General features: G+C 43.4%; 3 protein-coding genes across 9 annotated transcripts in view; 1 reads left to right on the top strand and 2 right to left on the bottom strand.

Moving 5' to 3' along the window:
* The window catches only part of MYH11 (myosin heavy chain 11), a 55,918-nt gene extending 47,039 nt beyond the window's left edge, over positions 1-8,879 (bottom strand). For all 3 annotated transcript variants that reach the window (XM_048961802.1, XM_048961803.1, XM_048961804.1), the window contains exons 1-2: positions 8,770-8,879; positions 2,416-2,774 (exon numbers count right to left, since the gene is read on the bottom strand). In XM_048961802.1, coding sequence (XP_048817759.1) covers positions 2,416-2,757 — 342 coding nt within the window. In that variant the 5' untranslated portion in view covers positions 2,758-2,774; positions 8,770-8,879. The remainder of the gene's footprint in view (positions 1-2,415; positions 2,775-8,769) is intronic.
* A 5,916-nt stretch (positions 8,880-14,795) lies between these two features.
* CEP20 (centrosomal protein 20) lies at positions 14,796-19,251 on the bottom strand. 3 transcript variants are annotated; one of them, XM_048961818.1, is made up of 5 exons: positions 19,121-19,251; positions 18,540-18,737; positions 17,709-17,793; positions 16,735-16,874; positions 14,796-15,011 (listed from the first exon to the last, which is right to left on the bottom strand). In XM_048961818.1, exons 1-5 carry the CDS (start codon positions 19,146-19,148, stop codon positions 14,935-14,937), a joined length of 528 nt encoding a protein of 175 aa, XP_048817775.1. In that variant the 5' UTR covers positions 19,149-19,251; the 3' UTR covers positions 14,796-14,934. The 3 variants fall into 3 exon arrangements, with proteins under 3 accessions (XP_048817775.1, XP_048817776.1, XP_048817777.1); XM_048961819.1 differs by having other exon boundaries at positions 17,709-17,790; XM_048961820.1 differs by lacking the exons at positions 14,796-15,011; positions 16,735-16,874 and having other exon boundaries at positions 17,705-17,793.
* Positions 19,252-22,696: 3,445 nt separating this feature from the next.
* Positions 22,697-26,455, top strand: part of LOC125700709 (multidrug resistance-associated protein 1) — a 46,144-nt gene continuing 42,385 nt past the window's right edge. For 2 of the 3 annotated variants that reach the window (XM_048961807.1, XM_048961806.1), the window contains exon 1: positions 22,697-22,877. In XM_048961807.1, coding sequence (XP_048817764.1) covers positions 22,830-22,877 — 48 coding nt within the window. In that variant the 5' untranslated portion in view covers positions 22,697-22,829. Of the gene's footprint in view, positions 22,878-23,717; positions 23,832-26,455 lie in introns of those variants that run through there. The other variant, XM_048961808.1, reaches the window with a different exon arrangement.

Genomic DNA, 26,455 nt, shown 5'->3' with positions numbered 1-26,455 from the left:
GTCCAACAGGATTGCTGTCCTTTGCACATCACCACTGATGGTTAAGAGGAACTTATGCAAATACATACATCTGAGTTGTTAGTGCCTACATTTGGGCAGAAGTATCCCAACACTGGCTCCAACATAATGTATAGTTTCCTATAGACAAACAATTTTACACCACTGAGCAAAGGCTGAATGCATAGTGCCTATGAATGCAGGTACAAGAAACTTGTTTATGCTCTCAAATCGAGTTTCTATTTTATTGATGCTCATACTGTCATTTCTGGTCTCATTTGTGACTGGACAAAGCAGATTCTGCTTGTTCTCAGCAGTGTGAAATGTGAGTTAGTAGCAAAGCACTTTTTGTTCTTTCTTAACTCCATCAAAGAAAAATGTCAGGGTGTTCTTCCAGTGGATGGTTACTTTGAATTACTGCACATTTTTTACTTCCTCTGATTTAATAATATTTATTTTAAATCTAAGGACAGATGATTTGCTGTGAGACTTTTTTGTTTGTTTCATCTAGGTTGAAATGTTTTTCTATAGCATAATTGGGAACCCCCACTTGAATCAGTGGTGCTCTAAAGGGAAGAACAGTAAGGTCAAGTTTTCCTTGTGTGTGTGGGATTCCAAGGCAGGCAATGCAGGCAGCCAAGGCAAAGAGAGGAGATGGTGGTTTACAGTTTGTTTTGCAAGTAGATGAGAACAAAGCTAAAATATGTTTATATCCCTTCCACACATTTGTTTTTTTTTTCCCCAAAAGGTGTGTAGTAGGACAAGGCTGGACAATTTAAAACAGTTTTAGGTTTCCTGAAAATACTATTTGGATTACAATTCAGAATTGTAACTCTTTTTTTTTTTTTTTTTTTTTTTTTGTAACTCTTAATTAATCACCATCTTAAAATCTTGTCGAGAGAGAGAGAGCTTAATTTCAGACATGCTTTGATGTTTGACTCCATGAAAACAAATTTTAACTTTTCAAAAGTGGATGATGCGAGTAAATGAACTTCCTGTAGGATGAGAGAGTTCCACTAAACTCCTCAAAGTAAATCAACAGGAAGTCCTGAAACATCTGGTCTTTTTTTCTTTTTTTTCCTAAAAAACAGACAAAACAAACAAACAAAAACACCTCCTTCTCATTTTATCCATCTACACTTGTAGTAATTCCTTTTAAATCTTGCAACAATGCAAAACATTTTCAGACAAATTCCATTGTAGTAAACAACATTTTGAGCTCTAGTATTATAATAACACACAGCTCCCTCTGTTCACCTGTGGGCATAGAATCTAATAAATCTAAATGCTGAGAGCATTTAGGCATCTTTCAGGCATCTTGATGACATGCATTTAATAGATTCCTGAAGGAAAGATCTTCAGCTTTAGCTCTATTAAGTTATGCATAACAATTAAATGTTGGGGTTTTTTTGTTTAACTATATATAACTATCTTTATTTTCTGCTTCATTTCCTACCTTCCAATTTAGCATTCTTCAAATTAAAGAGAGCTCTATTCCTGCCTCTAAACCCACATTACTTAAGCTCTGTGCTTTCTTTCACTCATTAGTGGTCTGTCATGCAAGTAAAATTTCCATGGATTGAATTTCTTGGTTACTTCTCTACAACATAACATAGGGATCCTCCATGTAGCATCAAAGATAACAGCTAAATCCCATGGAAATTTCCTGGCTTCTTTTATTGTGCAGTTTGACGACTACTGATGCAGATTATTAATGGCAAAACATGATTATGTTAATGCTCTTGTGTGAAATGGGAAACAGAGAAATCTGGGCCCTGAATCACATGAGCATAGAGAGATTAGAATTTACCCAGGCTTCTCTAATCCGTAAGTTGACCAACAAAGGGGAAAAAAAAAGCCCTAGTAGATGCTATCTTTGAAGGATATGAGCACTCTTGATTGAATTACAGTGCGATTTTTCATTTAGTCAAACATAAGGTTCTATTCAAGCAGCCACCAAACCAGAACTTGTCCATTGCATTTCATTGGTAGTTTGCCTGGGAAAAGGCTATATAACCTGGCTTTTCCATGTGTTCTTTTTTGAAGTTACTGTTGGGGCATATGGACTGAAAACTTGATCAGATTTCCATTGAAGTCATGATTTTCAAAGGAGCTGGACTGCTGTTTAACTATCAGAGGATGCTCTCCAAGTCAATAACATCATTTCATAATTAGTAAACTTTGGGGAAGAAACCCGTTATGTGTTTTAATTTAGTTGAATAAAGGGGAAAAAGTAATAAAGCAGAAGAGTTGTGGAGAAAAAAACGTCACTGAAATGCATTTTTGGTTTAGGATCCTGTTGCTGAGGGGTACAGACTTGCATGCCAAGTTATACACAAATACTGTACCCCAGACAGCAGGTGGGATCCGCTTTGTTTGTGATGGGACATGGTAGCATGCAAGATAAAACCTACTTACATAAATTAAGCCTGAGAAGTATCTCTCCCTTAGATTGTGCAGCACTGAAGCTTCATTGAGGCATGTCAGCTCGGCCATGTCCTCCACTTTGGAGAACTTGGGAGGGTTCATCTTCTGGATATCATCCTTGCTCAGTGTCACTTTCTTTCCATTTTCCTGCAGTTCAACTGTCACCTCATCCCCTTTCTCTTCCTTGATACTTGCTGCTTCAAATCCATGTTTCTCGGATGGAACCCAAACCAGTTTCTTCGCTGACCAGTCAGCCTGGGCAAGAGGGTTGTTAACGAAGTTTTTGTCCACAAAGAGGAATTTCTCATCATCGCTGAGAGGTTTTTGAGACATTTTGACTCAGTAGTTACCTGTTGAAGAGGCAAAATATTCTGCTTTAAAAGAGAAGTAAATGTGGAGGTGTTCCAAGCAAAACGTCTTTGCTAAATCTTTACCATGTGGTAGATCCTAATTACTGCAAGTCCTGGGTGATATCTTACTTTTCCACACAGATACTGTTGGGTTTAAATACCTTGGAGAATCATATTTAAATATCTGATCTCATTCCTTTGTTACTGTGTCTGAAATCATCTAACTCAAAATCTTTAGGACATTAAAGAAGTGAGGACTCCTGAGCTAATTACCCTCATTTTGTTTATGTTGTACAGAAGATTGGAGAGAAAAGTAAGACACAATTAGCACTTATGCAATTAGACTGTCAGGACTGCAGCGAGAGCACCATCTGAACAGCTTCTTCCAGCCTCATCTCTTATTCATCACAAAGTTAATTTGACTTTGATATATTCAAAAGTTACCATTGCTGAAATAGTGTTGGGTGTGTGCTGAAATACAAGCATAATAATGAAATAATTCATAGAAGAACAATTCCCAGGTTGTGTTCCAGAAAGAACAGAAACAACCTTTTTCTTGCTAAGGACCATTCCCAATTGCTCTAATAGATTCATTTGGAGAAGAAACAAGATTAAGAGAAGATCAAAAGAAAAAACTTGAAAGCAAACTCAAGAAAAAAATGCCACTGTAATCAGTAGTGCTGGTGAAAGAGAAGTTAGAGTTATTCTCTTTCTGTAGCTCATACAGTGAGAGCTGATCATTTATGAAGGGTTAATATCCACAACTTAAGAAATGGAGAAAATAAAACAAGTTCTGAAGTTACGTCAATTATTAGATACCCTGAACTGTGATGCTCAGATTGGAAGGATGATGCAGTTGCATGTAGCATTGTGCACATGGATAAGTTGCTGGATGTATCTGCTCTGAAGGTGGGAGCAATGGGAGGGTTCTGGCTGTTTTGCACTGTGTTTGGGAGGGAGGAGGCAGCTTTGTTTTTTTTCTTCCCATTGGAAATCAAGATGTAGCTGCAGCAGCTGGGCTGATTAATGCTGGAGCATTCCTAAGTACTCAATGAGAAAAGGAGTAAACAGAAGTCTTGCAGTTTGCTACAGAGTAGGAAAGAAGTGGTGCTAGTCAGGAAACCTGCTGTGCAGCAGAGCAGGGAAGGCAGCTCTAGGGAGTGGGGAAGAGCGTGGCTGAGAAAAACATCTCCAGGAGACGGAGGCTGTTTCATTTCCTTATTGAGAGTGAATTTAACATTTACAATATTCAAACAAACACAAGTCTTGAGGGACTTTGGAGAACTGACTGCTAAAGATGTCAGCAATGAGCCCATAAGCAGAATGATATTTGCAAAGCTCTGTGTACGAGGCCAAATGGACGCCCTGTACTCTGCGAGTATCAGAGAGTGGTTTCCAAATATTTGTCCCCAAAACCTTCCCACAGATTAAAATTGTTTTGCAAGGCCAAAGTGTGTGAGAGGTCTGAGAGAGAAGTATGGATCATGCAGAAGGTGGCCTAAAGCCTTAAAAACAAATCTAGGATTCTAGAAGTGCTGAAATAATTTAGGTGATACCTCAGTGAAATGCAGTGGAAATAAGATGCCCTGCCTCTTTAAACTCCCTTGAAAAGGCTCCCATCTAAAGAAAAAACAGCTTTCCTCTAAATGTACATGTTCTAGTGACACTTAACCTGGAAAAACTCCAGCAGGAAAGTTCACCCAAATCACTTGTGAGTGCTCAATGCATGCGGTGAGGTGGGTAAGTGGGATGAGAACTGAACAGGCTTGGTTCTGTGCATCGCCACTCGCCATGCATGCTGTTCCTTGCCCTGAGTCCCTGCGAGGAAGCTCTGTAGGATGTAGCCCTTTGCTGGCTCCCAGGGGATTTTTGGAAGAGAGCTGCAAGAGGAAACTATTTGACCTCTGTGCGGATTAAAGCAGAAAATGTTCCCTTGCTGCCAAGAGGGCTGGTAGAGCCGCACAGTTCCAATAATGGAGATGGTATTCTCTCCAGCAGAGCTTTCCAGCTGGCATCTGCAGGGTGAAGGCAGCTGGATGGAGGAACCATCCCCAGGGCTGCAGAAGCAGGGTTAGGGGAGCAGCAGAGATGCCGTAGCCTCTGTTCCTGCTGCAGTAGCAGAGACACCCTATTGCCCCAGTAGCATGGAAGGAGATGCTGTGGAGAGGTGAGAGGATTTTGGTTAGACCCAGAGAAGAGAGCTAGGGAATTGCCCCAAAAGGTTGGATTGAGATGTCCTTGGGTAAGTTCCAAGTAGCAGCACATCCATATTGAATTTGATATTGCCATCAGAAACACCAGAAAATTACACTGAATTGCAGAGCTGAGTTTCATGGGATCAAATCCTGCTACTTGGAGGCTGCCCAAAAGTGATGATGGTGGAAACTGTCCTGACCATTCACCTAAAAAACTCAACCAAAGACAAAACAGCTGGCCTGCTACAAAGCATGCCATCAGTGGGGATGACTCAACTGCTCTTTGCTTTTCTTCTTGCTCAGGGACCAAGGGAAGCTCTTTCCTGGTAACACAGAGCTTCCTGTGACTAAAAAGTTTTGCACCTTGCATTTAAATTTCACCTTTCTGAAAATGAGGTGAGGCTGTAAGGTCTAAGAGATGGAATGAACTGCAAATCTTGGGAATATGAGTTTTTGTTCAGATCTAAGTACTGTACTTGACTGTTCATAGTCAAGATATTAGTCAAGGATATTAGTTTAAACACAGTGAGAATAAACTCTCTACAAGAAATAGGGAATATTTAGTCTGAACCAAGGAAGAAACACTGATTTGACTAAAACGATTTCATGAATGATGATCTGGAATCTGAGAATGAAGCTTGAGTAGTTGCTGAGTACAGCTGCAGTATAAAGGAAACAGAGTGTAGATTAATAAGCATAGTAACGACGTAAAGTTTTCTAAATAGAAAGTGCATAAGATGAGCACCACTGGCAGATTTGTCCTAATGAGGTGCTGAAGCTTTCTGAATCAAAACTGGCTGTAAGCCTGCAGGTCCATCTTTGATCCATACTGTACTGCACTGCTCCAGCATGACTGATGTTGGGAAACTGGGTAACAGAGGAAGACTGGCCATTGAGAATGCTCCCTGAGAAGGCAAAACTGAGCCGGCCCCTTTGGCCAGCCCCTGAGTTTCATCCATAGAGCTGGCTAAGAGAAAAGGAAATTAAATATCAGTGCAAACTCGGCATGAGGTTCTCATCTGTTCTCTCAGGAGGATGATAGCACAGATCTTCAGGGCAAGAGCAAAGCCTGTTCTGTACCCAGAAGTGAGCTATCCTGAGGAAAGGAGAAGGAAAAGCAGTGATAAAAAATATTACTTACATAAAGGTTTTTTGCCTCAGAAGAATGCCAAATTACACCAAGAGCTGGATGAATCTGCTATGCTTGTTCAAACTCCTAACATGCACGAACACAGGGGCATACACGCTTCCATAACTTATTTTCTATTCCTCCTTCTTCTGCCCTGCTGCTGATTTTCATTGTTCTTTCCCTTATAATGTCGGTGGTGGAATTTGAATGCTGTTTTTACAATTAGTTTATCCTGAGTATATTATTCCAAGGACAAAGTATAAATATTTCCAGGAAGTACTCTTTAATTAAAAGGTTATTGGCTAAGCAGAATTGCCTCCTGGGTCAGAGCTTAAAGGGACTGCTGTTATCCTAATGAGATAATAAGGGGCACTTCTCCCTTCCTCTGCAGGACGTGAATGTCAGTATAAAAGCTTATCATGGCTGTTCAGGAAAGAATGATCCAAACAGTGGATTCACACGTGAATTCTTTTCAGAAAGCAAGTCATGCTCTCATAGTGGTTTCTGATGGAAGGATGTAGCCATAACCTGCTTCTTGACTCATAATGCACCTCCTGAGGTACAGTCACTCTGTGGAAGTCTTTTCAGGTTGCCTTTCATTTTTCCAGTACTTGACTGAATCACCCAGCTGAGCATAGCTAAGCTATGGGGAGAAATAATGAAAAAATAAAAATAATCCAGGGGTGAATCCTGATCAACTGATGTTCATTTTGGACCGGCTCCCCAGAGTTTAGCTTTATGACAGGCACTGTGAGGCATCCCTCCTCTGGATGGCCTTCTGCCTTTCCTTGGTCTGGGGCCATCCCTCAAATGCTCACTCTCATCACAGACAATCTGATCTAACACGGGGTTATCATCTGTACATTTAAAGTTACTCAACAGCAGAAGTCTGTATTTTTAAGGGAGAGCATTTTCAGTAATTTCACAGGACTGGTTTTGATGCACTATCCATGTCTGAAAGGGACTTGCCCTCCTGTCAGGTGTGCTCGCCTCCCTTGATGCAAGTCAATACATAACTGATGGGACACTTGACAGCTCTTCTGCTGCTGTGGAGAAACTGGGCCAGGTTATTTGTGTTATAAACTGGAGAGAAGGGGGACAGAAAGGAAAAAAGACTTGAATTCCAGTATGTGGGGATAGATTCCCTCATAGGGAAAATACCAGCGACTTCCAGGAGCCCCAGATATCGCTCTATGAAGTAAATCAGATTCTGCATCAGAGTTCATAAATAATCGCTATGTTAACCAGGCTGCACACAAGTTGGAAAGCTACCTCTCATTCTTTGCTTCTTCTAAAATTAACATACGAAAAGAAAAGCCAACAGATTTGCAACTATTAATTCTGAGTGAGTTATAAAGAGTTTGGATCCCTGCATACATCCATGCACGCTACCATATAAGGCGATGTTCTCCTCAATACTCACTGTTCCACAAAAATGTAATGATAACAAATTCAAAACAAATACCTTTTAGGGACTAGCATGTCAATTGCAAATGAGATAATAAAAATCATTGTTTACATCTAAGCGAATATAGCCAGAGGAGTACCATGCAGTAATGAAGTGATTGCTTAGGCAAGTGCTCTGCCCTCTGAGGCTTTGTCCTTTTGGTTTCTGTGTTAGTGGGAAATGAGAGCTTTGGGGGCTTGGGAAGCCAGATCAGGCTCTGCATCATCCTGCAAGCTGCCTGCCAGGGCCAAACCTTGAGGGGAAGAGGTGGGCTTGCCTTCATACTATTGTACTTTAGGAAAGGTTTCGTTGAGAGATATATACTAGATAATAATGGAAAACTTCTGATTTTCCTAATATTTAAAATATCTCAAATTGCTTCTTCCTTATAAACACATGTGCACCTCTCCCATATCTACACAAATATATATATTTATATGCATACACGCGTATATATATATGTATGTGAAAGAAGCCAGATAACTTCTCAGATGACAGTGATGCCATCTACTGTCTTCTTAACTTACTGGCAGTATTTTGTTGAACTTTGTTTCTTTATTATTCCTTTAAAAAAAAAAAAAGGTGTGAAAGTTGCATTTGAAATTACTTAAATTAGTCTATCAGATAAGCTTCACTTCAAGTTGATTTCCAGCATATTAAAAATGCACATATTCAATAGCAAGGTACTTCTGCAAAAATGTTTTGATTTCCTCTCCTAGTCTTTAAGTGCTTTTTTCTTGTTTAAAGAACCAGCTGACAGGTGAATGATACTATCTGGTAATATGTTCATTGAGCAGCTTAGGAATTGCACTGCAAGAGTTTATCTGCTGGGTGTCTTCCATACCCAGTGCTCCACTGCAGTGTAACAAGGTGCAAGCTGGCACCTTGCTGCAGGCTCAGTGCAGCCAGTGCTCGGTCTGGCAGTGGCAGTGCTAGAAGTAACTAAGGACCAAGCTTGGTCTGTGCATGCTTACAAACCGTCATTGCTCTAGCATATTTTAAGCAGAACCCAATTAGCAGCACTCAGCTCAGGAGCAGCCATTTGAGCATAGGTAGGTCTGCTTCTCTTTCTGCTTTGTGTGCTACCTGCAGGGTTATTCACTGCAACTCGTGTCAAAGTAGCACCGTGCTCAGCTCAGCGCCCCGCTCCATTCCAGCGTGGCAGCACCCAGCCCCGACCCAGCAGGATGTGCTGCCCCCTTCTCCCCCCCTCCCCATACTCACAGTTGTCCGAGTAGGGCAGCAGGGAGGGAACTGGAGAGTCAGGAACCTGTACAGCCACCAGCCGGGACAGTCCGAGTCCTCGCAGCCTTCACTGCCTCCCTATATAGAGGAGGAGAATCTTGTCAGTGGGGAGGGGCCCTGCAAACCACGTCCTGCTGGAAAATCCTCCCAGTACCTGGGTTAAAACACCCGGTCTCAGACAAGGAGCTCATTGCCAACAGGGCCCAGCCCAGGACCACTACCCTTGCCCCCATCTGCCCTTCAGCAAAGCAAACTGGGTCTGAAATCCCTTGCTTTTGGGAAGGCCTCGAGGGGTGCCCTCAGGTTCAGAGCTTTCGCTTGTTCTTGGAGGTGCAACTCTTTGGCCAAGCAAATGGACCTTTTAACTCCTTCCTGCCTTGGCAGCATCCTTACCTCTCCACCCTGCTGAGGGTAAAGGACAGGCCCTGGTCTTGTGGGGCACAGGGAATTCCTACCTACCTCAGTGCCTTTTCTTGGAGCTGAGTGGAGGGGCAGCTTGGTGTGTATGGGGGGGACATTCCTGATGTGGCAAGGGTGGCTGTGGGGTCTCCATGTGTTTGCATGACACTGGGCACCAGGGGCTGGTGTCAGCCTCCCTGGCCCCTGGGGTATACAAGGGATGTTTCCCAGTTTCCCAGCAGATTTGCCAAAGTTTCTTTTGCCAGCCAGCATGCAGCAAAGTTTCCAAGAAAGCACCGTAAATACATTTTCATATATGAGGAATACCTCCCTCTGTCCATAAATGGAAGAAGAGAAGTGATAAATAGCTGAGGGGGAACAGCCATGGGGATGTGGTGGAAAGAGTGGGCAGCAGCACTGTGTGAGGGGGGAGAGGAGGACAGGGAGTGTGAAACCAGCCTTGGGGCTGGGGAGGGATCTGCTCCTCGTCAAACCTCCCTCACAACCCTGAAACTTTCAGTCCCTGGCTGTCCCCCCTCCTCCTGCCACGAGTAGCCAACAGCCTTGTGCAGAGAGACCTGGGGATGGAGACATCCCAAAAAGGGAAAGTAGGATCCTCTAGGAATTCCCATCAACATGCCAAACACAAAATACCGAAACATCCCCCTCTCAGCAACAGACTAAATATGGTGTATACCCAAAGGATCAGAGCACGGTCCTGGCTGAAATAATTTCTCTTGACAACAGTCGTGTCTAAAAAATATGCTCTGCTGGGGAAAATGGATGAGACTCATATTGGTCTTGGCATCCTAGGAAAATACCTATGTGGGGAGGCTGGGCTGAAAACTCCAGTGTAAGCACCAGTGCCTGCAGGTGTGATGGACCATATGCACCATCAGACCCTGTTTCCAACACTGGACAGTGATGAGCAAATCTGGGCAAACAGGAGAGAGTGGAAGAGTATCAGGGCTCCTTCCCCACCCCGTTGCAGAAATTCCAGCTGTATTATAAGAAGTGGGTGAACACTCCATTTGCTCATGCAGTTACATGGTTTCAGCCTTTGCATAAAACTGGAGGGTCTGCCTCAGGAGGTGGGGTCTGCACTGCACTGCAGTCCAGCAAAGCCGTGTCCAGATGAAACTCATGTGTGTTTGACTGGGTTGGAATTAAGCCAGGAGAAATGATATCCAGATGTCAATCGAAGAAGCTCGCCCTTCTTAGCAGAAAGCTCCTCACTGTGAGTTTACCCTATTCATTTTGCAGTTTCTCTGTTGCAAGCGTAGCTTTTACATAGGAACGTAATGAACAGAAAATACTGAAATGCAAGGGCATCCTCTGAAAAGCATGATCTTTTTGGCATTCATCACAGTTATCCTAAGAAGCTTCTTGTAAACCTACCCAGCTGTTTCACAAAACCAGATGCATTTTAATAGTAGCTTAAAAAGGAGTGGAAATTATTCCTGCTGGTTCGCAAACCACTGCATGTGCACATGCAGGCTTGGTGCCCAAGTAGTGTGTTTAAAGAGGCAGCGGTGGAGGGTGATGTATGATGTGACATTAAACCGAGCTGGAAAGTTTAAAAAAATATTCCTGCTGTGCCTGGAACAGTTGCACTTTTGAGCTGTGTGAGGTAGGAAGTGATAAGTGTAAGCCTGGTTTCAACCTTCTTTTACAAGTCAGCATAAGAATACACGCACTAATAAAATACCCCGGTTGGAGTTTCCCTGTCGCTGCGGTACTTCTTAAACTGAAGGTGCATCAGACTGAATGCTGTGGATTCCCCGTGGACAGTGCTTTTGTTATAAGAAAACAAGCTTTTTAAAATTTACTTTTCTAGAAATAATAAAGCCTATCCTTTAACTGTCTCCTGAATCTGCACAGTAAATGTTGTGCTTGGAAAAAAAAAGGGCTTCAGAGGGAAATAAATGAGCTTTCAGCTGCCTCACCATGTGTAACCTGAATCGCAGACAGGAGGAATACATCATGGTGATAAGTTAGGTTCTTAACTAATGTTAAGAAAGCAAATTGTTTGTTTAGAAATGATTTCACTTAAAAATGGACTATATTTCTTTGAGCTGGCGTGCAGTGGGAAGCAGAGTGGTGCTTTTGCAGCAGGAGAGGCAGTCTGCATCCAAACCAGAACAGTTAATGACATGAGGAGTCTGACATGGCAAAGGAGTCAGGAACTGCTCAGGGTAAACGTGCTTAGTACTGGACTCAGGTCAAGTGAAGTGTGTGAGGCAGAGATGTCAATTCTTCATCAGCTGCTACTGAAAGGGCATCTTTTCAAGAGTGAGCAAATATTTTTGGTTTTTTTTCTTCCTAAACATGATCACCAACTGGTAATCACTCCTCCGGAAAACCAATCTACTAATACCAAAATTCAGCTTGATACAGAGCGTGCTCAGGAAGGAAAGTGCAACTGAATCCTTGGGGCTTGTTGATAAAGCTTACAGAAAAAGTTCTGCCATGCACAACAGAAACGAATCCCTCCAAAACAGCACTGTGGACTATGCACACAGTTTCCTCTAAATTTAGGGGAGAGCAAATATTTGGTATTAAAGAATCTTTTTGAAACTCATGGATCAAGTTCTTCCAAAGTGCTTTCCAGATCTGATATTCACACCAAACCATGCTGGCTCCTTGTCACCTCCACTTTTGATATCACATGCAGACGAAGAACAGCCTCTTTTGATGTAACCCCCACGCATAACAGTCTCACTTACATTGTTCTAACTCTGATAAAATTCAGAAATGCATTCAGCTCACCAAAAACGTGGAACTTCTAAATCCTTGTATCTTTTTCTCATTTTCTGGTATCAGTAGAAAGAATTAGGGCACTCAGTGCAAGATGTTACAGTCTGTAATTTAGCAAGACAGAACTTCTTATGTTGTTTGAGAAAATTTTTTTCCTTGCACACCTAGAAGTAAATTGCATCTAAAATCTGAAGTTGCAACTGTGAATTACTTTCATCTAAATACTGGCCTCGCTTACTTGGAACTTCTAAGGAATGTTTTGTACATTTTGTACAGAATCCATTTTGTACAGAATTTGCACCTCCTCTTCTTAAGCAAGTAAAGGCAGTCCAGCACTCATAGAACTCACTGCATGTCCACATCTTGAAAGATCAGATTCCAGGTTCTCTTGGGACAAGTGACAGACATTAATAATTAGGCCAGTATATTTTCACAGACATATTTCAAAGCTTCGTTGTACAAATGAATGCCATGGACAATACACTTTAATTTGATTTTAATTTGCTTGTACAATGACTGTACTTTCAAATAAGATTATTCCAAAACTCCAAATCTGCAATGTGTTGGTATTAAGGCAATTAGGTGAAATGCATTTTGCACAACAAAGCAGACGCACCAACTCCAGCTCCTGTACCAGCACAGCACCTTGACAATGGACAGAAGCTGCAGTTCCCGAAGAAAATGGTTTTCAGTTTTCTGTTTTAACCAAATTTCTGCTCTGATTTCAGATATACACCTTTACCTCAAAGCTTACTGAAGCACACCCTTGTAACAACCTCTGCTTTCATGGCTGTGGAGACAAAGAGGACGCTGAGCTGTGTTACTGGGGAAGGTCAAGTACCAAACTTCCCCTTATCTTCTTTCACGAGAACAAAAATTGTATCTAATTTCAGCAGCTAAAATTCCAGGCAGCTCCATGGCACCTGAGCAGCTTCTGTACAATCTATGGTGGGAAGATAGAAAGCAGACACAATGGCTTTGGTTGCCCTGGCAGATTTGCATAGCATAGAAGGTTGTGGCTTCTGTTTTTCAGCAGAGCCTTTTCCTTGCCCTTGAAAAGACAATTCAAATTCCAAATACACTTCGACCCACTGTGTTATGAGAAACAGAAAAATAGGTTATGGACAAACAACCTCTGGAAAACCACAGTTCAGAATTCAGGATATTCTGTGGCTAGAGCAATCATATCCATGCTCTGTGAAAGTTCATTTCTGCAAGTCTCCAGAGAGGCACTTCCAGCTTATTCCAAAATGAAAGTCATTCATAAATAACTTGAAAGACTATTTTTCTGCTGTAATATTAAACAGAGGAATGAAGAGGGAAAACTGATTTGTACCAGTGTGGCAGGAAAGAGCCCCAGCAGCAAGGCAGCATACCATGTAGGTTTTATACAGATGGCTCTCCATCTAAGTGGTTGAATGTGTTAGTGGTGGTGGTGGTAACATAGCAAACATTGAGGGCATGCACAAATTTGCTTGTTTCACCCAAGTGTCAGTTATAATTGATGCAAAGCTACCAAAGATTGAAAGATTTGATTAAGATAAATTTGTACATGTCTTCTCCTCTTGGAAACAGTCCTGAGAGACGTACTTATAAATAAGCAAATGTGGAGCCATCAGCATTGCCAGTCACACACAGGGGAGCAGCTCACTCCTTCAAATGGATGAAAGTAGCTTCTCCTTTAAAGCTGTAGCTGTTCTCTGCAGTTTCACATTAAAGTAGAGCCTAGGCTACTTATCAAAATAAAAAAATACCTACAGTGCTAATTGGGTGAAATAAAGACTAAGGGAAAACATCATAAAGACTGCACAACTCCGGGTCCTTTCAGTAACATTTGCAAACTTACATTAACTTCCTTCTCTTTTTTCCCCCAAACGTTTGCTGTACCGTTTATTTAACAATTACACAAAACTACTCTCAGTACCAATGGAAACACTAACATGCATGAATTTGTTAAAAAATAGATTATGTGGTATTTTTAATGTACCACTACAAGGTCCACTTCTATCAGAAAAAACATCCAAATATCTCAGCTAAAAAAAACTCCTGGGAATCAGTAATTAACCATCAACTTCATTTTTAACTCTTCCTGCCTTCACTTTCATGTCATTTGGGAAAAAAACAAAAGTTCCTCCCCCGTCCCATGTATTTAGTGTTACACTGTACAATTTATAGCAACTCCAGATGGAAAAGAGTTACCCTTGTTTGTTTGCTGGCATAAAGATAAATATAGTCCTTGTTTCCAGAGAACTTCAAACAACTATTCCTCCAAAGGACTGCAATTTTCTTTTCAAACTTATTTTCCCATACTTATCTAAGAGTAGCAGGTGCTTCTTCTTACAGAAAAATCATTCCAAAATTATTTCAAATACCAACACAATAAAACTGACCAAAAATATTCAGACACCAGAAAAGGTACATGAACACATAAAAATAAAAGGGCAGAAATTATAAATATCTAGTAAATTTTTATTTTAAAATATAAAAGAAATATTTTTTAGGCCTAATTCTAGACACAGGCTTGACTAATCTGATTTTATATACAGTTTTCCTTGTATCTTCTGGAGGAAGGATGCCTTTTTGCTAATATTTTTTCGCTGGCAGGAATAATGACTTGGTCTTCCTTCCAAGTTCTTTACTAGGAGAGTGGTTAGGCCCTGGAACGGGCTGCCCAGGGAGGTTGTGGATGCCCCGTCCTTGGACGTGTTTAAGGCCAGGTTGGACGGGGTCCTGGGCAACCTGATCTGAATATGTATGTTTGGTGGCCCTGCTAGGCAGGGGGGTTGGAACTACATGATCCTTGGGGTCCCTTCCAACCCGGGTGATTCTGTGATTCTGTGATTCTGTGATTCCTGTCTTGTGGGGAGCTCTAACAAATGGAAGTGGTCCCACTGGACACAATGGAAAAATTTACATAATGAAGAATTTCATAAATTAACTCTCCAAGAGCTTTGCAGGGTAAGTGAACATATAAAAGACATCATCACATCATCTCTTCGTGCTTTGCAGAACAAGAGGCTCTTCAATGCTCGTGCCAGCCATCCTTCCTGGTTCTGGAATTCTATCTGAAAATGAAAAATAAGCACACATGTTTTCACACGTTTGGAGAGCCAGAGATGCAACTGTTAATAAGAACTTTGATGTGGAATATCATCATAGCAAGCTCAATTTTACAACTGTGTTTTTTCATCCAACTGCAAGACCAAAGACTGGATCTCAGATTGCTTCAACCCAGCTCTAATGAAGTCAGCTGACAGGAAGGTCTGACTGCAACTTGTATCGACATCCCCGTTCTGTGTACCAGTTTATTTGAATATTCATTCAACAACATAAGCAAGAAGGACAATTTCTAATAGGAAAAGCAAGACAGATGTTAAATATGAGACTGTGAAGGCTGAGTATATGAATGCACTTGATTACCTTGATTTCTGATAGGAATAAGAATCTTCTAACAAGAAAGATTAGTTATAGCAGCTTTGGCACTGACATTTTATGTCTTCAGCCCCCTCTACTGGCAGAAGAGCAACTACATCATCTTCATCAATTCAGTATTAAGGAAAGGTGCTTATTCAGTTCTTCCCTTATGCTTTTTAGATACTGCAATAATATCTTAGACTTCAAAATTTTTCAAATTTCTGGATACAAAAGGAATAGGTGGTAGTACTATGCTGATAATATTAAATAGTGCAAAATCCCACAGAGCAGAAGGTGAAGCAATATGTCAAACAGGCTCCTTGAAAGGGAAAATAAAAGACCAACAATCCCTTTCATTTTGTAGCTTAGGCAATATTAACAGCAACCAGGCAGAGAGCACGAAGGGAAATAAGATTCAGCAGTGCCCTATGGATCAGTGAAGTTGGAGCTTAAGTTTCTGCAGTCAGTGGGACGTGAATTAGACCCTCAGATTTATTCCTGTACACAGAACTGGCAGCTTAAACATTATGAATGTTCTATAGAAATTATTAGGACAGATGAGAATATTCCACTATTTAATTTATCTTACTAAGAATTTGTGTCAAAATTTCTGTTTTAAATCGCCAGTGTACCAAGACTGCCTCTAGCTGATCCATTCCAGATCTGTAGTTGTGTAAGGAAGTACAGTTTGGCCAGTTTAATGAAAATGGGAAAACAATTTGTTAGGTCCAAATTTAAATGAGTTTTCAGTTTTTCACGGTCCAAAAGAATTAAAAGAATAAAGCTAAACAATTTGGATTTCTCTGCTTCCCTTCACTATAATAGACAGCTGCAGCTACCACACAGTAACAAGAGCTTGGCAGTACCTTTTATGCTGCAAAAAATTATACACATTTTGCTATCCCTGATTTTTAAGAATGCCTGCTTTCTAAATAAAATAGCCATTCCAATAAAATAGCCATCTATCTTTCCATTTGTGAGGGCAATCAGATTTGTACACATTACATAGCATTAACATACCAACAGAAGAGAAGCAGACTTGAGAAGCTGTCTAAGTTGGGCACTTATTTAAATAGAGGAACATAAAGAGGTCATTTTAGAAATCAGAAGTTAGATCTAGTAGAGCGATTCTTAAATGAATATATGAGCAAGAGGGATGGACAGGTCAGATGGCTTAATGGTATTCTGGCACACAAACAATGTCCTACTGAAGAATTTTTTCTATAAAAAAGGTTTCTGTACAAAACATTACTTGTACAGATAAGGAAGTACCCTGTGTCCACTTGTGTTTATGCAGTTATCAGCAAATCTAGCTCACAGAAAACCCAGTCGCAAATAAAACTTCTGTGAAGGTGACCCTATACTCAGACCCACCTGTTTGATTCCTCTCAGTAGATGGTTTGGCAAGGTTCTGCCTTGGATAACTCAGCAAAGACACCTTTGGAAGAGTACTCTGGGTACTTTCTTCTTCACCATGGTGTAAGAAATGCGATATAATTCCATATAAGAGAGGTCTGCTCAAGGCAAAAATCACAAAAGCCATCTATGAAACATATTAACTACTGAGCACTTAAACAGTCAAACAGCTTCTCCTCAGAAGTTCTTACACCTTAACGTTCACTTCTAAGAATGTTCACATGTCTTCAGAGTAATTATTTAAAATTCATTATGGTAAATGCAGTTATATAAGAACAGGCATACACCATCCCTGAAGACAACCCCTCTCCCATAGCTCGCACTAAAGGATGTTCTCAACTGAACTCTAGATCACTTGTAAGCAAAGAATCAGAGTACAAAGCACGAGTACAGAGCCATGTTGCCATACAAATTAAACGTGTGACCAGTGGGCTACTGGCTTGAGCACCACCATGTATCCCAAACTAGATTTTCAGTAAGCATGAGTCAGATTCTGTGGGCCCAAGCTACAGGGCATCACTAAACATGTTTAAATGTGCTTCTCAAACCTAGTTGCATCAGAACGCTGTGAATTTATATCTTATCTCACAGTGCAATAATCTTTTTACTGCTTTGCGTATCAACTCGGTAATGTGTAAAGAATATGTTTTCTTCTTCTGACTAAAAAGAAGACTGAAGTGGTAAGAGACTCAGGCATGCGATTACAACAGCTTGTGAACATATTCTGTAGGATTCACAGAATTTAATGCTAGCTGAGAGTATGATTGAAAATGGCTCCATGTTTGATGCTGTGCACTTGAATCCCACATGTTTAGAGCAGTTGTGTGATCTCGTTGTATTGGGCTGGTGACAGAACATTTATATGTGATTTATACAACCATTGTGAAGACATACTTGCAGAGTATATTGTGCGTTCCAAAATCAATGCTTACACTGATTTTCCATTTGCATCTTCAATGATGTTCAGCTCCTTGACAAGAAACTGTCTATCCAAGGGCACTTCAGGCTGGCCAGCTTCTGGAAAACAGATCATACACTCATACAGCAAACATAATTACCACATCTAAGGACAATTACAGAACTTTAAATTTTAAATACAGATTAGAGCTACCAGTTAAATGCTTTAGCTCTCAAATGTCAGCATTTTAGCACATCCAATGACGATTAATTGCAGTTGTTAAAAAATGCGGGCCTTCTTCATGTCCTTGTTTGTATCTAAGCTGAGGACTGATAATCACACCTCTGACAGCTGACGTGCCTGAACTGCTGCAAATCAGACTATCAACTACTTCAATACATTAATTTAAATTATTCCTCAAATTTGTTGATTTGTGTGATTTCCATTTTTTAAAATTTTGCTCAAAAGCCAATCAGAAATCGCAACATACATTTTATATGTACATTATTATTATTTTTATGTACATTTTTAGAATATACATTTTTCAAAACAAAAGCACGTGTCTGGCAAGGTGTTTTGGTTGAGTAGGCTGCCAGCAAACTTATTTGCTCTTGCATTAACTGATCTGTCAATGTAAATGCTGTTTACCTCAAGGATAAGCAACAAAGAACACATTTTCTTAAAAACTAATGGTATAATTTGGCGTAACGCTGCAAATAATGAGGAGGGTGTTTGTATCCTATTTGTTTCCAGGGTCAGCCAAGATTGCACAGATTGCACACTTTGTTCCCACTGTTTCAGGAGTTACTCAACCAGGCAGTGAATACCAATTACAGCAGTGACACCACAAACTCGGCCCCAGTACCTGCAGTGAGCACAGACGCTGCGTATTTGTACTTGTTGAATTCCAGGTATTCACGGATCAGCTCATTGATCAGGAGGTTCTCGTGAGACAGCGGCGGCCGCGGTTCGCTCTGGTCATCCAACGCATTGAACACCTCAGCTCTGATCCTCGCTTTTATTTGCCCCAAGGCTCCTCTTTTTTCCAGTGTGTCCTTTAAAACTGTTACCATAAAAACTCTGTTAATATAAACCCAAACGTGCTTGAGCAGCATTCATCGCCCACAATACAAGCACAATTCCCGGATAGTCATGGTGAAATTAAGATATCCACACCCGTGGATGATCACAGGGTGACACAGAGGCACTCTTAGGTATGACAGGTACCGCCTATAGATGGAGGCGTTAAGGAAACGTGGGGGAATGTTTCCAAATGAACGACGGAGCGCGTGATGCTCACGGCAGTCCCTTACTCCCAACGCCCTGCGTGAGGCGAGCAGCCAGCAGCCCCGTTAGCGCTCGGGGCGATCGGAGGCCGCCCACAGCCCAAGGAGCGTCCGCAAGCCCCTCAGCGCTCCCGCCCGCTCGGCGTCCCGCGGCCGCCACCTGCTTTCAGCTCCGCTATCGTCGCCATCGCCCAACTGCCGCGGCGCTGACCCGGATACGACAAACGGCCGCTGCCTGTCGGACACTGCGCAGGCGCAGAGGGCAAAGACGGGCGCCCGCTGTCCCCGCCTCTCAGCGCCCACCGACCAATCGCGCTGCGCGGCGGGCGGTGAGTGACGTGAGAGGGGAGACGGAGTGCTGGGGCGCGCTGTCTGAGGCGCTGCCGCCGAGGCAGCTGAGGGCACGGAGGTCTGAGGGCGGGGCGCTGCTGCACGGGGAGCGGCTCCCAGCGCCGGGTGGCGCCCTGTGCTGCCGGGATGTCCGCCGGCAAGGGCAAACCGGGATAAACAGTACGCGGTGCACACGTGTACGCGGAATTACTCTCAGGTATTTTGTGCTTGCGAGCGGAGGCTGAGGAAGGACGTTCTGGTATTGCTGTAGTGTTTTCCGCTCTAATTTAAAGGGTGTTAGTCTAAAAAAAGAGTGAAGAGAGTCCGTCCTTGGAGAGTTTTGCTCGAGGTCTCTCAAAGATGAACTTTCCATGCACCGAAAACCAGATTCTGGTTAGAAGGACTTGGCTGCAGCCATGCAGTAGGGTTTGTGAGGCTCTGGTGCAGGTTTGGTGCCGGCCTCGCCTTGCTCTGATGAGCTGACAGTGTTTGCTTTTGGATGATGAATTGTTTTCCAGAGGAAGTGCAGTCAGTACGGATGAACAAGTGGATGTGTCATGGTCTGGAAGGAGCACAGCAGCCCGCTGGCCTGGAGTAACGTGGGCGTCCTCTCAAGCATGGAGCCACTTAGTAACCTAGCAAAGTGGTTGTTGCTTTTTTTTTTTTCCCCCAAACGTTCCTCTCAAAGCAAACATTCATATTCAGAGTTTTCAAGGAATAGCTAAAAAGGAGCAATGCATACAATTCAGAGAGGAGAAAAAAGAATTCTCCAGAAGTGTGGCTGCAGTGTCTGCTTCTCTCAGGCAGTGTGACTCAGCAGCACAGCGTTGCTTGCTCCCTGCCTTCCCCTCAGTGCGATTGCTGACCTTCTACATGTGCCATCCATCCCCACAGGCAAACGTTTCTCTCCACATCCTCCCAAATTTCTCCATGACCTCATGGGTCGTGGCTTTCTTACATGTAATTTCCAATTGATAAGCAGATGTTGTTCTCCATCCCATATTTCCTGCCCAGGCTTAATTTCAAGGCAAAGTTCAGGATCTGGAACAGAATTTCAGCTGAAAAACAGCTTTAAAACAAGACTTTAATGTTTTATATAAGTATTAATCTCTGTTTCAGAAGATGCAGTTGTAACAATGGTTTGTGAAACCCATGTTCAGAGGCTTTATGGCAACGTGGGATCTTACCCCTGTAGTACTTCAATGGTTTGTCTTTGTGTCAGCTCTATTTTTTTCTTCACAACAAATATTTTGAGTCTTACATTTTTCTGAACGCTTCTGCTCCAGTTTCTTCTCAGGAGCACTGTTTGGGCACTGGCACTGCTGTCCTGGGAAGTGGTGCTGTCATCGTCCCTGGAGGTGTTCAAGAGCTGTGGAGATGTGGCACTGAGGGACATGGTCAGGGATGAGCTGACATTTGGACTAGATGTTCATAGAGGTCTTTTCCAACCTTAATGATTCTTTGATCCTATGATTCTTTGCATTAAATTATTTCCTCTGCATTATGGCGGCACTTCAGTTAAAATCTTGGCTGTTGATTTTGTTGGAATTTCTAATAGAGATGGAACTAATTGGAAGAGAATTAATTTGAGGTGCAAATCCAGGTATTTTTAGATATAAGAACCATCATTCACCTGGTGCATGAACCATACAGGGTCTTCCCATGGCTGAAAAACATTTTGGAGTCCTTGGAAAGCTGAAATCCTGAAAGTGTAACTTAAATGTTATTGCTCTGTCAGCATGCAGTAGTATCTAGAGAAAAACAAGTGGGTAGAAATGTGTTCTTCTTGGCCCTCCTTTCATTTCATGCTTACTTTTCTACATATGTTCTCCATATCCTAAATATTTTTCTGCTGTATCATTTCAAGTACAGGCTTGTATTCTGTTAACTCACACACAGTATGCGTAGAAGAGTAAGCTCTTAGAGGCTGTGTTATCTATTCAGCAGTTTTTTTCCTGGCTTCTCTTATCAACAGTGCTATAAAAAATTATTCCACCTTGCCTACTGGAACCGGTAACTTTTAGTGATTGTGAGAGCTATCAACTTTATATGCACTGCAGATTAAACTGGAGGCAAAGGCAGTGCTTAGAGCCACGGGGCAGCAGGATAACACCACTGGAGCTACGTCAACTTTTTCAACAGGTGTTGTAGTGAGCATCAAAGTAACAAAAGCCAACCCACCCGTGTCTCTAGCAGGATTTTAAGATGAATTTAGAGAGTGTACAAAACAGGGCAGAAACTCAATAAAAATAAATCTGAGGAATCAACAGGAGGGCAGCACCGTGAAGATTTTAACAAGGTATCGCTTAGGCTGACTCACTGAGTGTAACTCCTGAAACCCAAATAGTTTTGGCTTTCCTATGATAATTCCGTTCTGTTCATCAAGGAATGCACCAACGCAGTGCAGACTGAGCTCTGCTGCTTGGCGGCTGCACCGGGCTTCCCGGGAACGCTGTGCCGCCCTGCCCAGACACGCCGCAGTGGGACGGGCTGCTGGCCGCAGCTGGCTATGAGCAGCGCAGGCGTGAGACCTCCGCCAAGCTGTGCGCCTGAGTCAAGAGGCAATTTGTGACATGCTTGTTTTGTACGCGCGTTGCTTTCGACTTGCGTGTTCAGCAAACGAGACCCGGTGTTTGTTCGAACAACCTTTTCATTTCAACAGGCGCTCTGGATGCAAAAGAACATTTTATAAGCGGGGTTCTGTCTCTAACTTCCAAGTCGAAGCCTTGAGATGCTTCTGCAGCTCAGGGCAGCACGTAAGCAGCCGCCGCTTCACGCAGCCGTTCGTACCGCCCGCACCGCCGCGGGGCTGTTCCGCCGTTTCGAGTCAGCTCGGAGCGCCGCTGCCCTGCAGGTTGAACTGATGCACTGAAATTCGGAGCGAGAGACAATCGAGTACCACCGCGGGGCGGCGAGTTACTTCACTAGCACGTATTTTAGTGCAAACTGCGGGTGAAGCTATTTTGGTTCAGTTTCAGTTCCCGCTAGCAACAATTAGAATTAGTTCAGGGTTTTGAAACCAGTTTAACTGGTTCACGCTGGGAAGTGAAACACATGAAAGCGAGACGAGACTCTTTCTCCGGACGGCGCCGGGGATCTCCGGCTCGGTGTCGGCGCGGCCTCCCGAGGGGCAGCGCGGATCCCGGGGCCGCGGGGCGGTCGGAGCGGCGCGCCTTCGGCGCCGCGGGAGCCGGGGCGGGCGGCGCGATCCGCAGGTGCGCGGGCGGAAGACGAGGCGGGGGCGCCGGTTTCGCCGAGCGGGAGCCGAGGCCGTTCCTACTCCGACCGCCCACCGTAGGCGCCGGGCGGCCCCAAGCCGACTCCGGGCGGCCCCGCGTGCCACACCGCCTGCCTCCGCCCACGCCGAGGCGGGGCCGCGCGGCGCGGGCGGCGGCGCCGTCGGGGCCCGCATCCCCGTGACCGCGGAGCCAATCAGGGTGCTGCGCCGGCGCCGCCGGCCGCCGCCGCCCGGGCACGGAGAGGTGCGGAGGGGGAAGCGCAGCGCTGCCGCGGCGGTCCGCGGGTCGCCTCGACGCCACATGGGGATCGAAAGCCTCTGTAGCGCGGACGCCTCCGAGCCCTTTTGGGTGAGCGCGGGACGGAGCCGCGGGGCGCGGTGGCTCCGGTGGGGCGGTCGGCAGTTCGTGCCGGGGGAAGCGAGGGGAGAGGTGCGGCCTGAGGGCGGGAAGCGAGGGGCGAGCTCCGTGTGCTGCGGCAACAATAACGGCGGCTGGCTGCCTCCGCGCTGGCGGCACGAAGCGGAGCGGCGTGCTGCCTGTGAGGAGGCCGAAGACGCGCCGCTGCAGGGTAGCGGTCGTGTCGCGTTTGCGTAGCGCCGCTTTGGCTCTTCCTTAACGATCGGCAGTGAGTTTGCGGCCCGCTGTGGGTGAACGGCCGTCCTACGGCACACCGAGCTGGGCTGAGGGATGTGGCGGCGATGCAGCGCGGTGCCGTTCGGTCCGGGGAGGCTCCCGAGTGCCGGAGCAGCGGGGGGGCAGGATGGTGGTGGATTTGCTTTGTGGAGTGGAGCGGTCGTTGAGTGAGGTGATGCGGGGATATGAGGAAAACACGTGGATGTTCATTGGCTGTTAAAAGAACTTGCCGCTGTTCGTCGGATGTTTGCCGAATAGTTCTGAGCTAATGAGCTGCCTTCACCAGTTCGGAAAAGATGAGATAATCTCGGCAGATACCATTGTGCACTTATCTCAAGAACCGTTGAAATATTACTTAGCAAATACTATAAAACCATTAGCACTTGGAGGTGTTTGCCTTTTCTGGCTGATTGAAAGCAACCCGCTCTTACATTGCTGATGTTAATATCTTTTTCCAGTTGATTTTCAGGTTTCTCAAAACTGGCTGAACTGTGAGCACCCATCAGCTGTTCTGGTTTTTCTGTTTTCCCTGGAACCAGGCCTTTGTACGTGAAGAGTTTTAGATGCTACATGTTTCAAATTTCTGTCTATGGAAGAACTTAACTGAGAGTAACAGATTCGTGAATAACTGAGGCCTCAGTGCGTGGAACTGGGCAGCTGAAACATCAGGTAGCAGCAGGAACTGAGCTGCCGTGTTTGCAACAGCTCATTTGCGTAGGCTTTCTGATGACACTGTCTCTTACATAAATAGTTTTTTTGTGTGTGTGTGTAATATGGTTATTTATGAAGTTTTTGTCACTTGTAATTAGTAAATGTTTTGGGTTTTTTTTTTTTTTTTCACTAGCTGCTCTGGTTCCCAAAAATTTAGACAGTTTTGTGATTTGTTATCCTTCTCCAAGCCACGTGGTGATGGCCTTTAATTTAATGAGTAAAAGTTCCTCTGGGTGTGGTTGTTTGGTTTCTGGATTCTCCTAATCCTGCAGAAGAACAATTATGAATTGCCACTGATGCAAGATGTGTCTGGGAAAGTATTCTCCTTTACTGAACTTATCCTATGTATCTGCCTTGGTATGTTGTTCCCAGTGGTAGGAAGGGTAGAAATGCTGGCATTGGTGGCTTTGGATACTCGGGTACATTTTATGATATTTCCATAGTTGCTACAATTGTTTGAAGCTGAAGCTGTAATGGATTTCCAGAAAATGCCCACGTGTAAGCTGTGTTTTACTGGCCTTCCAGATACTGCTTGTATGTGTGCTGTGGACTTTCCTGTCTTGTGCAGTGCGTGCTTCCTCTTCCCAGGACTGGTTTGCATTTACAATATGGGTGTATTTGCATTCTTGTGGTAAGCTGTGGTCACATCAGATGTTCTGGTTGGTGCTGGCAAACCCCGCTGCAGTGAGATGTGCTTTCTTTCAAGCCTGGTGTTGAATTTGGGACAACTCAGTTTTAAATTCTAGGGGAAGTTTTTGGTTGGAAAGACCCAGTGCACCTTTAGAAACTGTGTGCTAATCTTCTTAAACCTTGCTGGCCAAGTTGTACACTCAAGGAATGTTGTTGTTGAAAGTCCTTGTTTGAGAATTAACAGATTGATTTTATTTAATACCCGCTCTGAGAAGCCAGCAGCCCCATTTGCTATCTTCTTCACCCTTTTCTTCCTCTCCCTGTTCAACCTGTCTCTGGTGCCCAGCATGAGAACTTTCACTGCAATCAGATTTGTATGTGGAACTTAAATGTTTCTTGTCATTCTTTGAATCACAGTTCCTTTTTGGAAGGGTGCTTTGTCATACTTGTTCTCCCTCTATCATCATAAAGTATCTCACTGAGTGTTTCATCCATAATATCAGGTTGCAGCTGTATAAGATGTTGATAATACTAAGAGCTTTTTTTAAAAAAAGAGAAGATGAAAACTTATGGGTCAGGGGAAACATTCTGCAGTACCTGCATTTCAATTTATTGTCTGTTTGAATTGAAAAAGTAGTCTGTGATCTGAAGTGCTGAGGTAGTTTTGCCTTGAATATCACAAGAATGCGAATGCAGAGTCTGCTATGAAAAAGGAGTGCGAGATGTGAAAAAGCAGACTCAAGCAGTTTCATTCAGTCCCTTTCTAGCAGCTCTGCCAGGCTTTATGTGCAATCTGTTATTCATTAGAAGACGTTTGTTGGTCAGGTAGAATCTGAAATGTTGGGGTTTTTGCTTATACCTGCAGATAACTTCCTGAGAGTTTTGAAGGAAAAAACAGCTTTTTAATGTAAGGGATGGTTTCACAATCTGAGTTCTGTGTCTCATGCTGTCATCTATTAGCTAAATGGTAAATCTCTTCATCTCTTGAATCCCAGAGCTTTTTGCAGTGTCTTTGGTGCATATACTGAAGCATAAAATAACTTAGGAAATAACTCTGGGCAGGTAAGATGATTATTTTGTAATGTATCAGTAAGATATTTTTGTAAGCAGCGGCAGCTCACAGTAACAGCAAGAGTGTGCCATAGGAGGGTGCTGGTGGGGCTATCGAAAGTGAGATGGCTGCGTTTTGAATGTAAAGCTGGGCAGGTAGACAGAGATGGTAGGGAGCCTGGATGCAGGTGTGTGTGTGAGGTTCATACTTAACAGCTTTCATTCGCTTCTGTGTGTTTGTTCTCTTCTTCCAGGCTTATCTGAGCCGGAGGTCTGCGATATCTTAGTGGTAAACAAAAGACAGAAGAATAAGGAAGCTCAGTACAAATAATAGCTAACATAAAGCAGTACGATAGATGCATATCACACACACAAGTCTTACATTATTCACAAAGACAATCAATGTGTGATTTGGAAAAATAGGGAGAAGAAAAAGTGATGTTCTTGCAGAGATATGTAGTCTTAAGTTTTAGAAGATGGGAGGTTGGTGCTTGAAAGGAGGCTGAGGTTTTACCTAGTTTAGGTTAGTAATAAGACTTGGTTTTCAGATCCCTCTTCACATTGGCAATGTCTTCATGGGTTTCCCTAGTGACTTTGGAAGGCACAGTTGTATCTTGTAGTAATGACTGTCTGGATGTTGCTGTAGTTGGATTGTTCTTCAGAGTGTTTGTGGCAGAGCAAGGAAGGCAGCTGAGGGTGGTGCTGGTGTGCGCTTGGTACAAAGTTGTGAGTTTAAGTTTTCCTTTAAATTGTAAAGCAATCAATTTTATGGATGTGTTTCTGAAAACCTCGGTGTGAGGAATTTGTACATTTGTACATGAGTACGCAGACCATAAAGTGCTTGCATTTCCTAACCTGGAAAGGTCACGTGTGGGCAGGATTTGCGACAGAGGAGGAGCAGA

This window comes from Lagopus muta, chromosome 15 (genome assembly GCF_023343835.1).
Source record: "Lagopus muta isolate bLagMut1 chromosome 15, bLagMut1 primary, whole genome shotgun sequence".
Lineage (NCBI taxonomy): Eukaryota > Metazoa > Chordata > Aves > Galliformes > Phasianidae > Lagopus > Lagopus muta.
The sequence above is the reverse complement of the archived record's forward strand: the minus strand, read 5'-3'. Positions and strand labels throughout refer to the sequence as shown.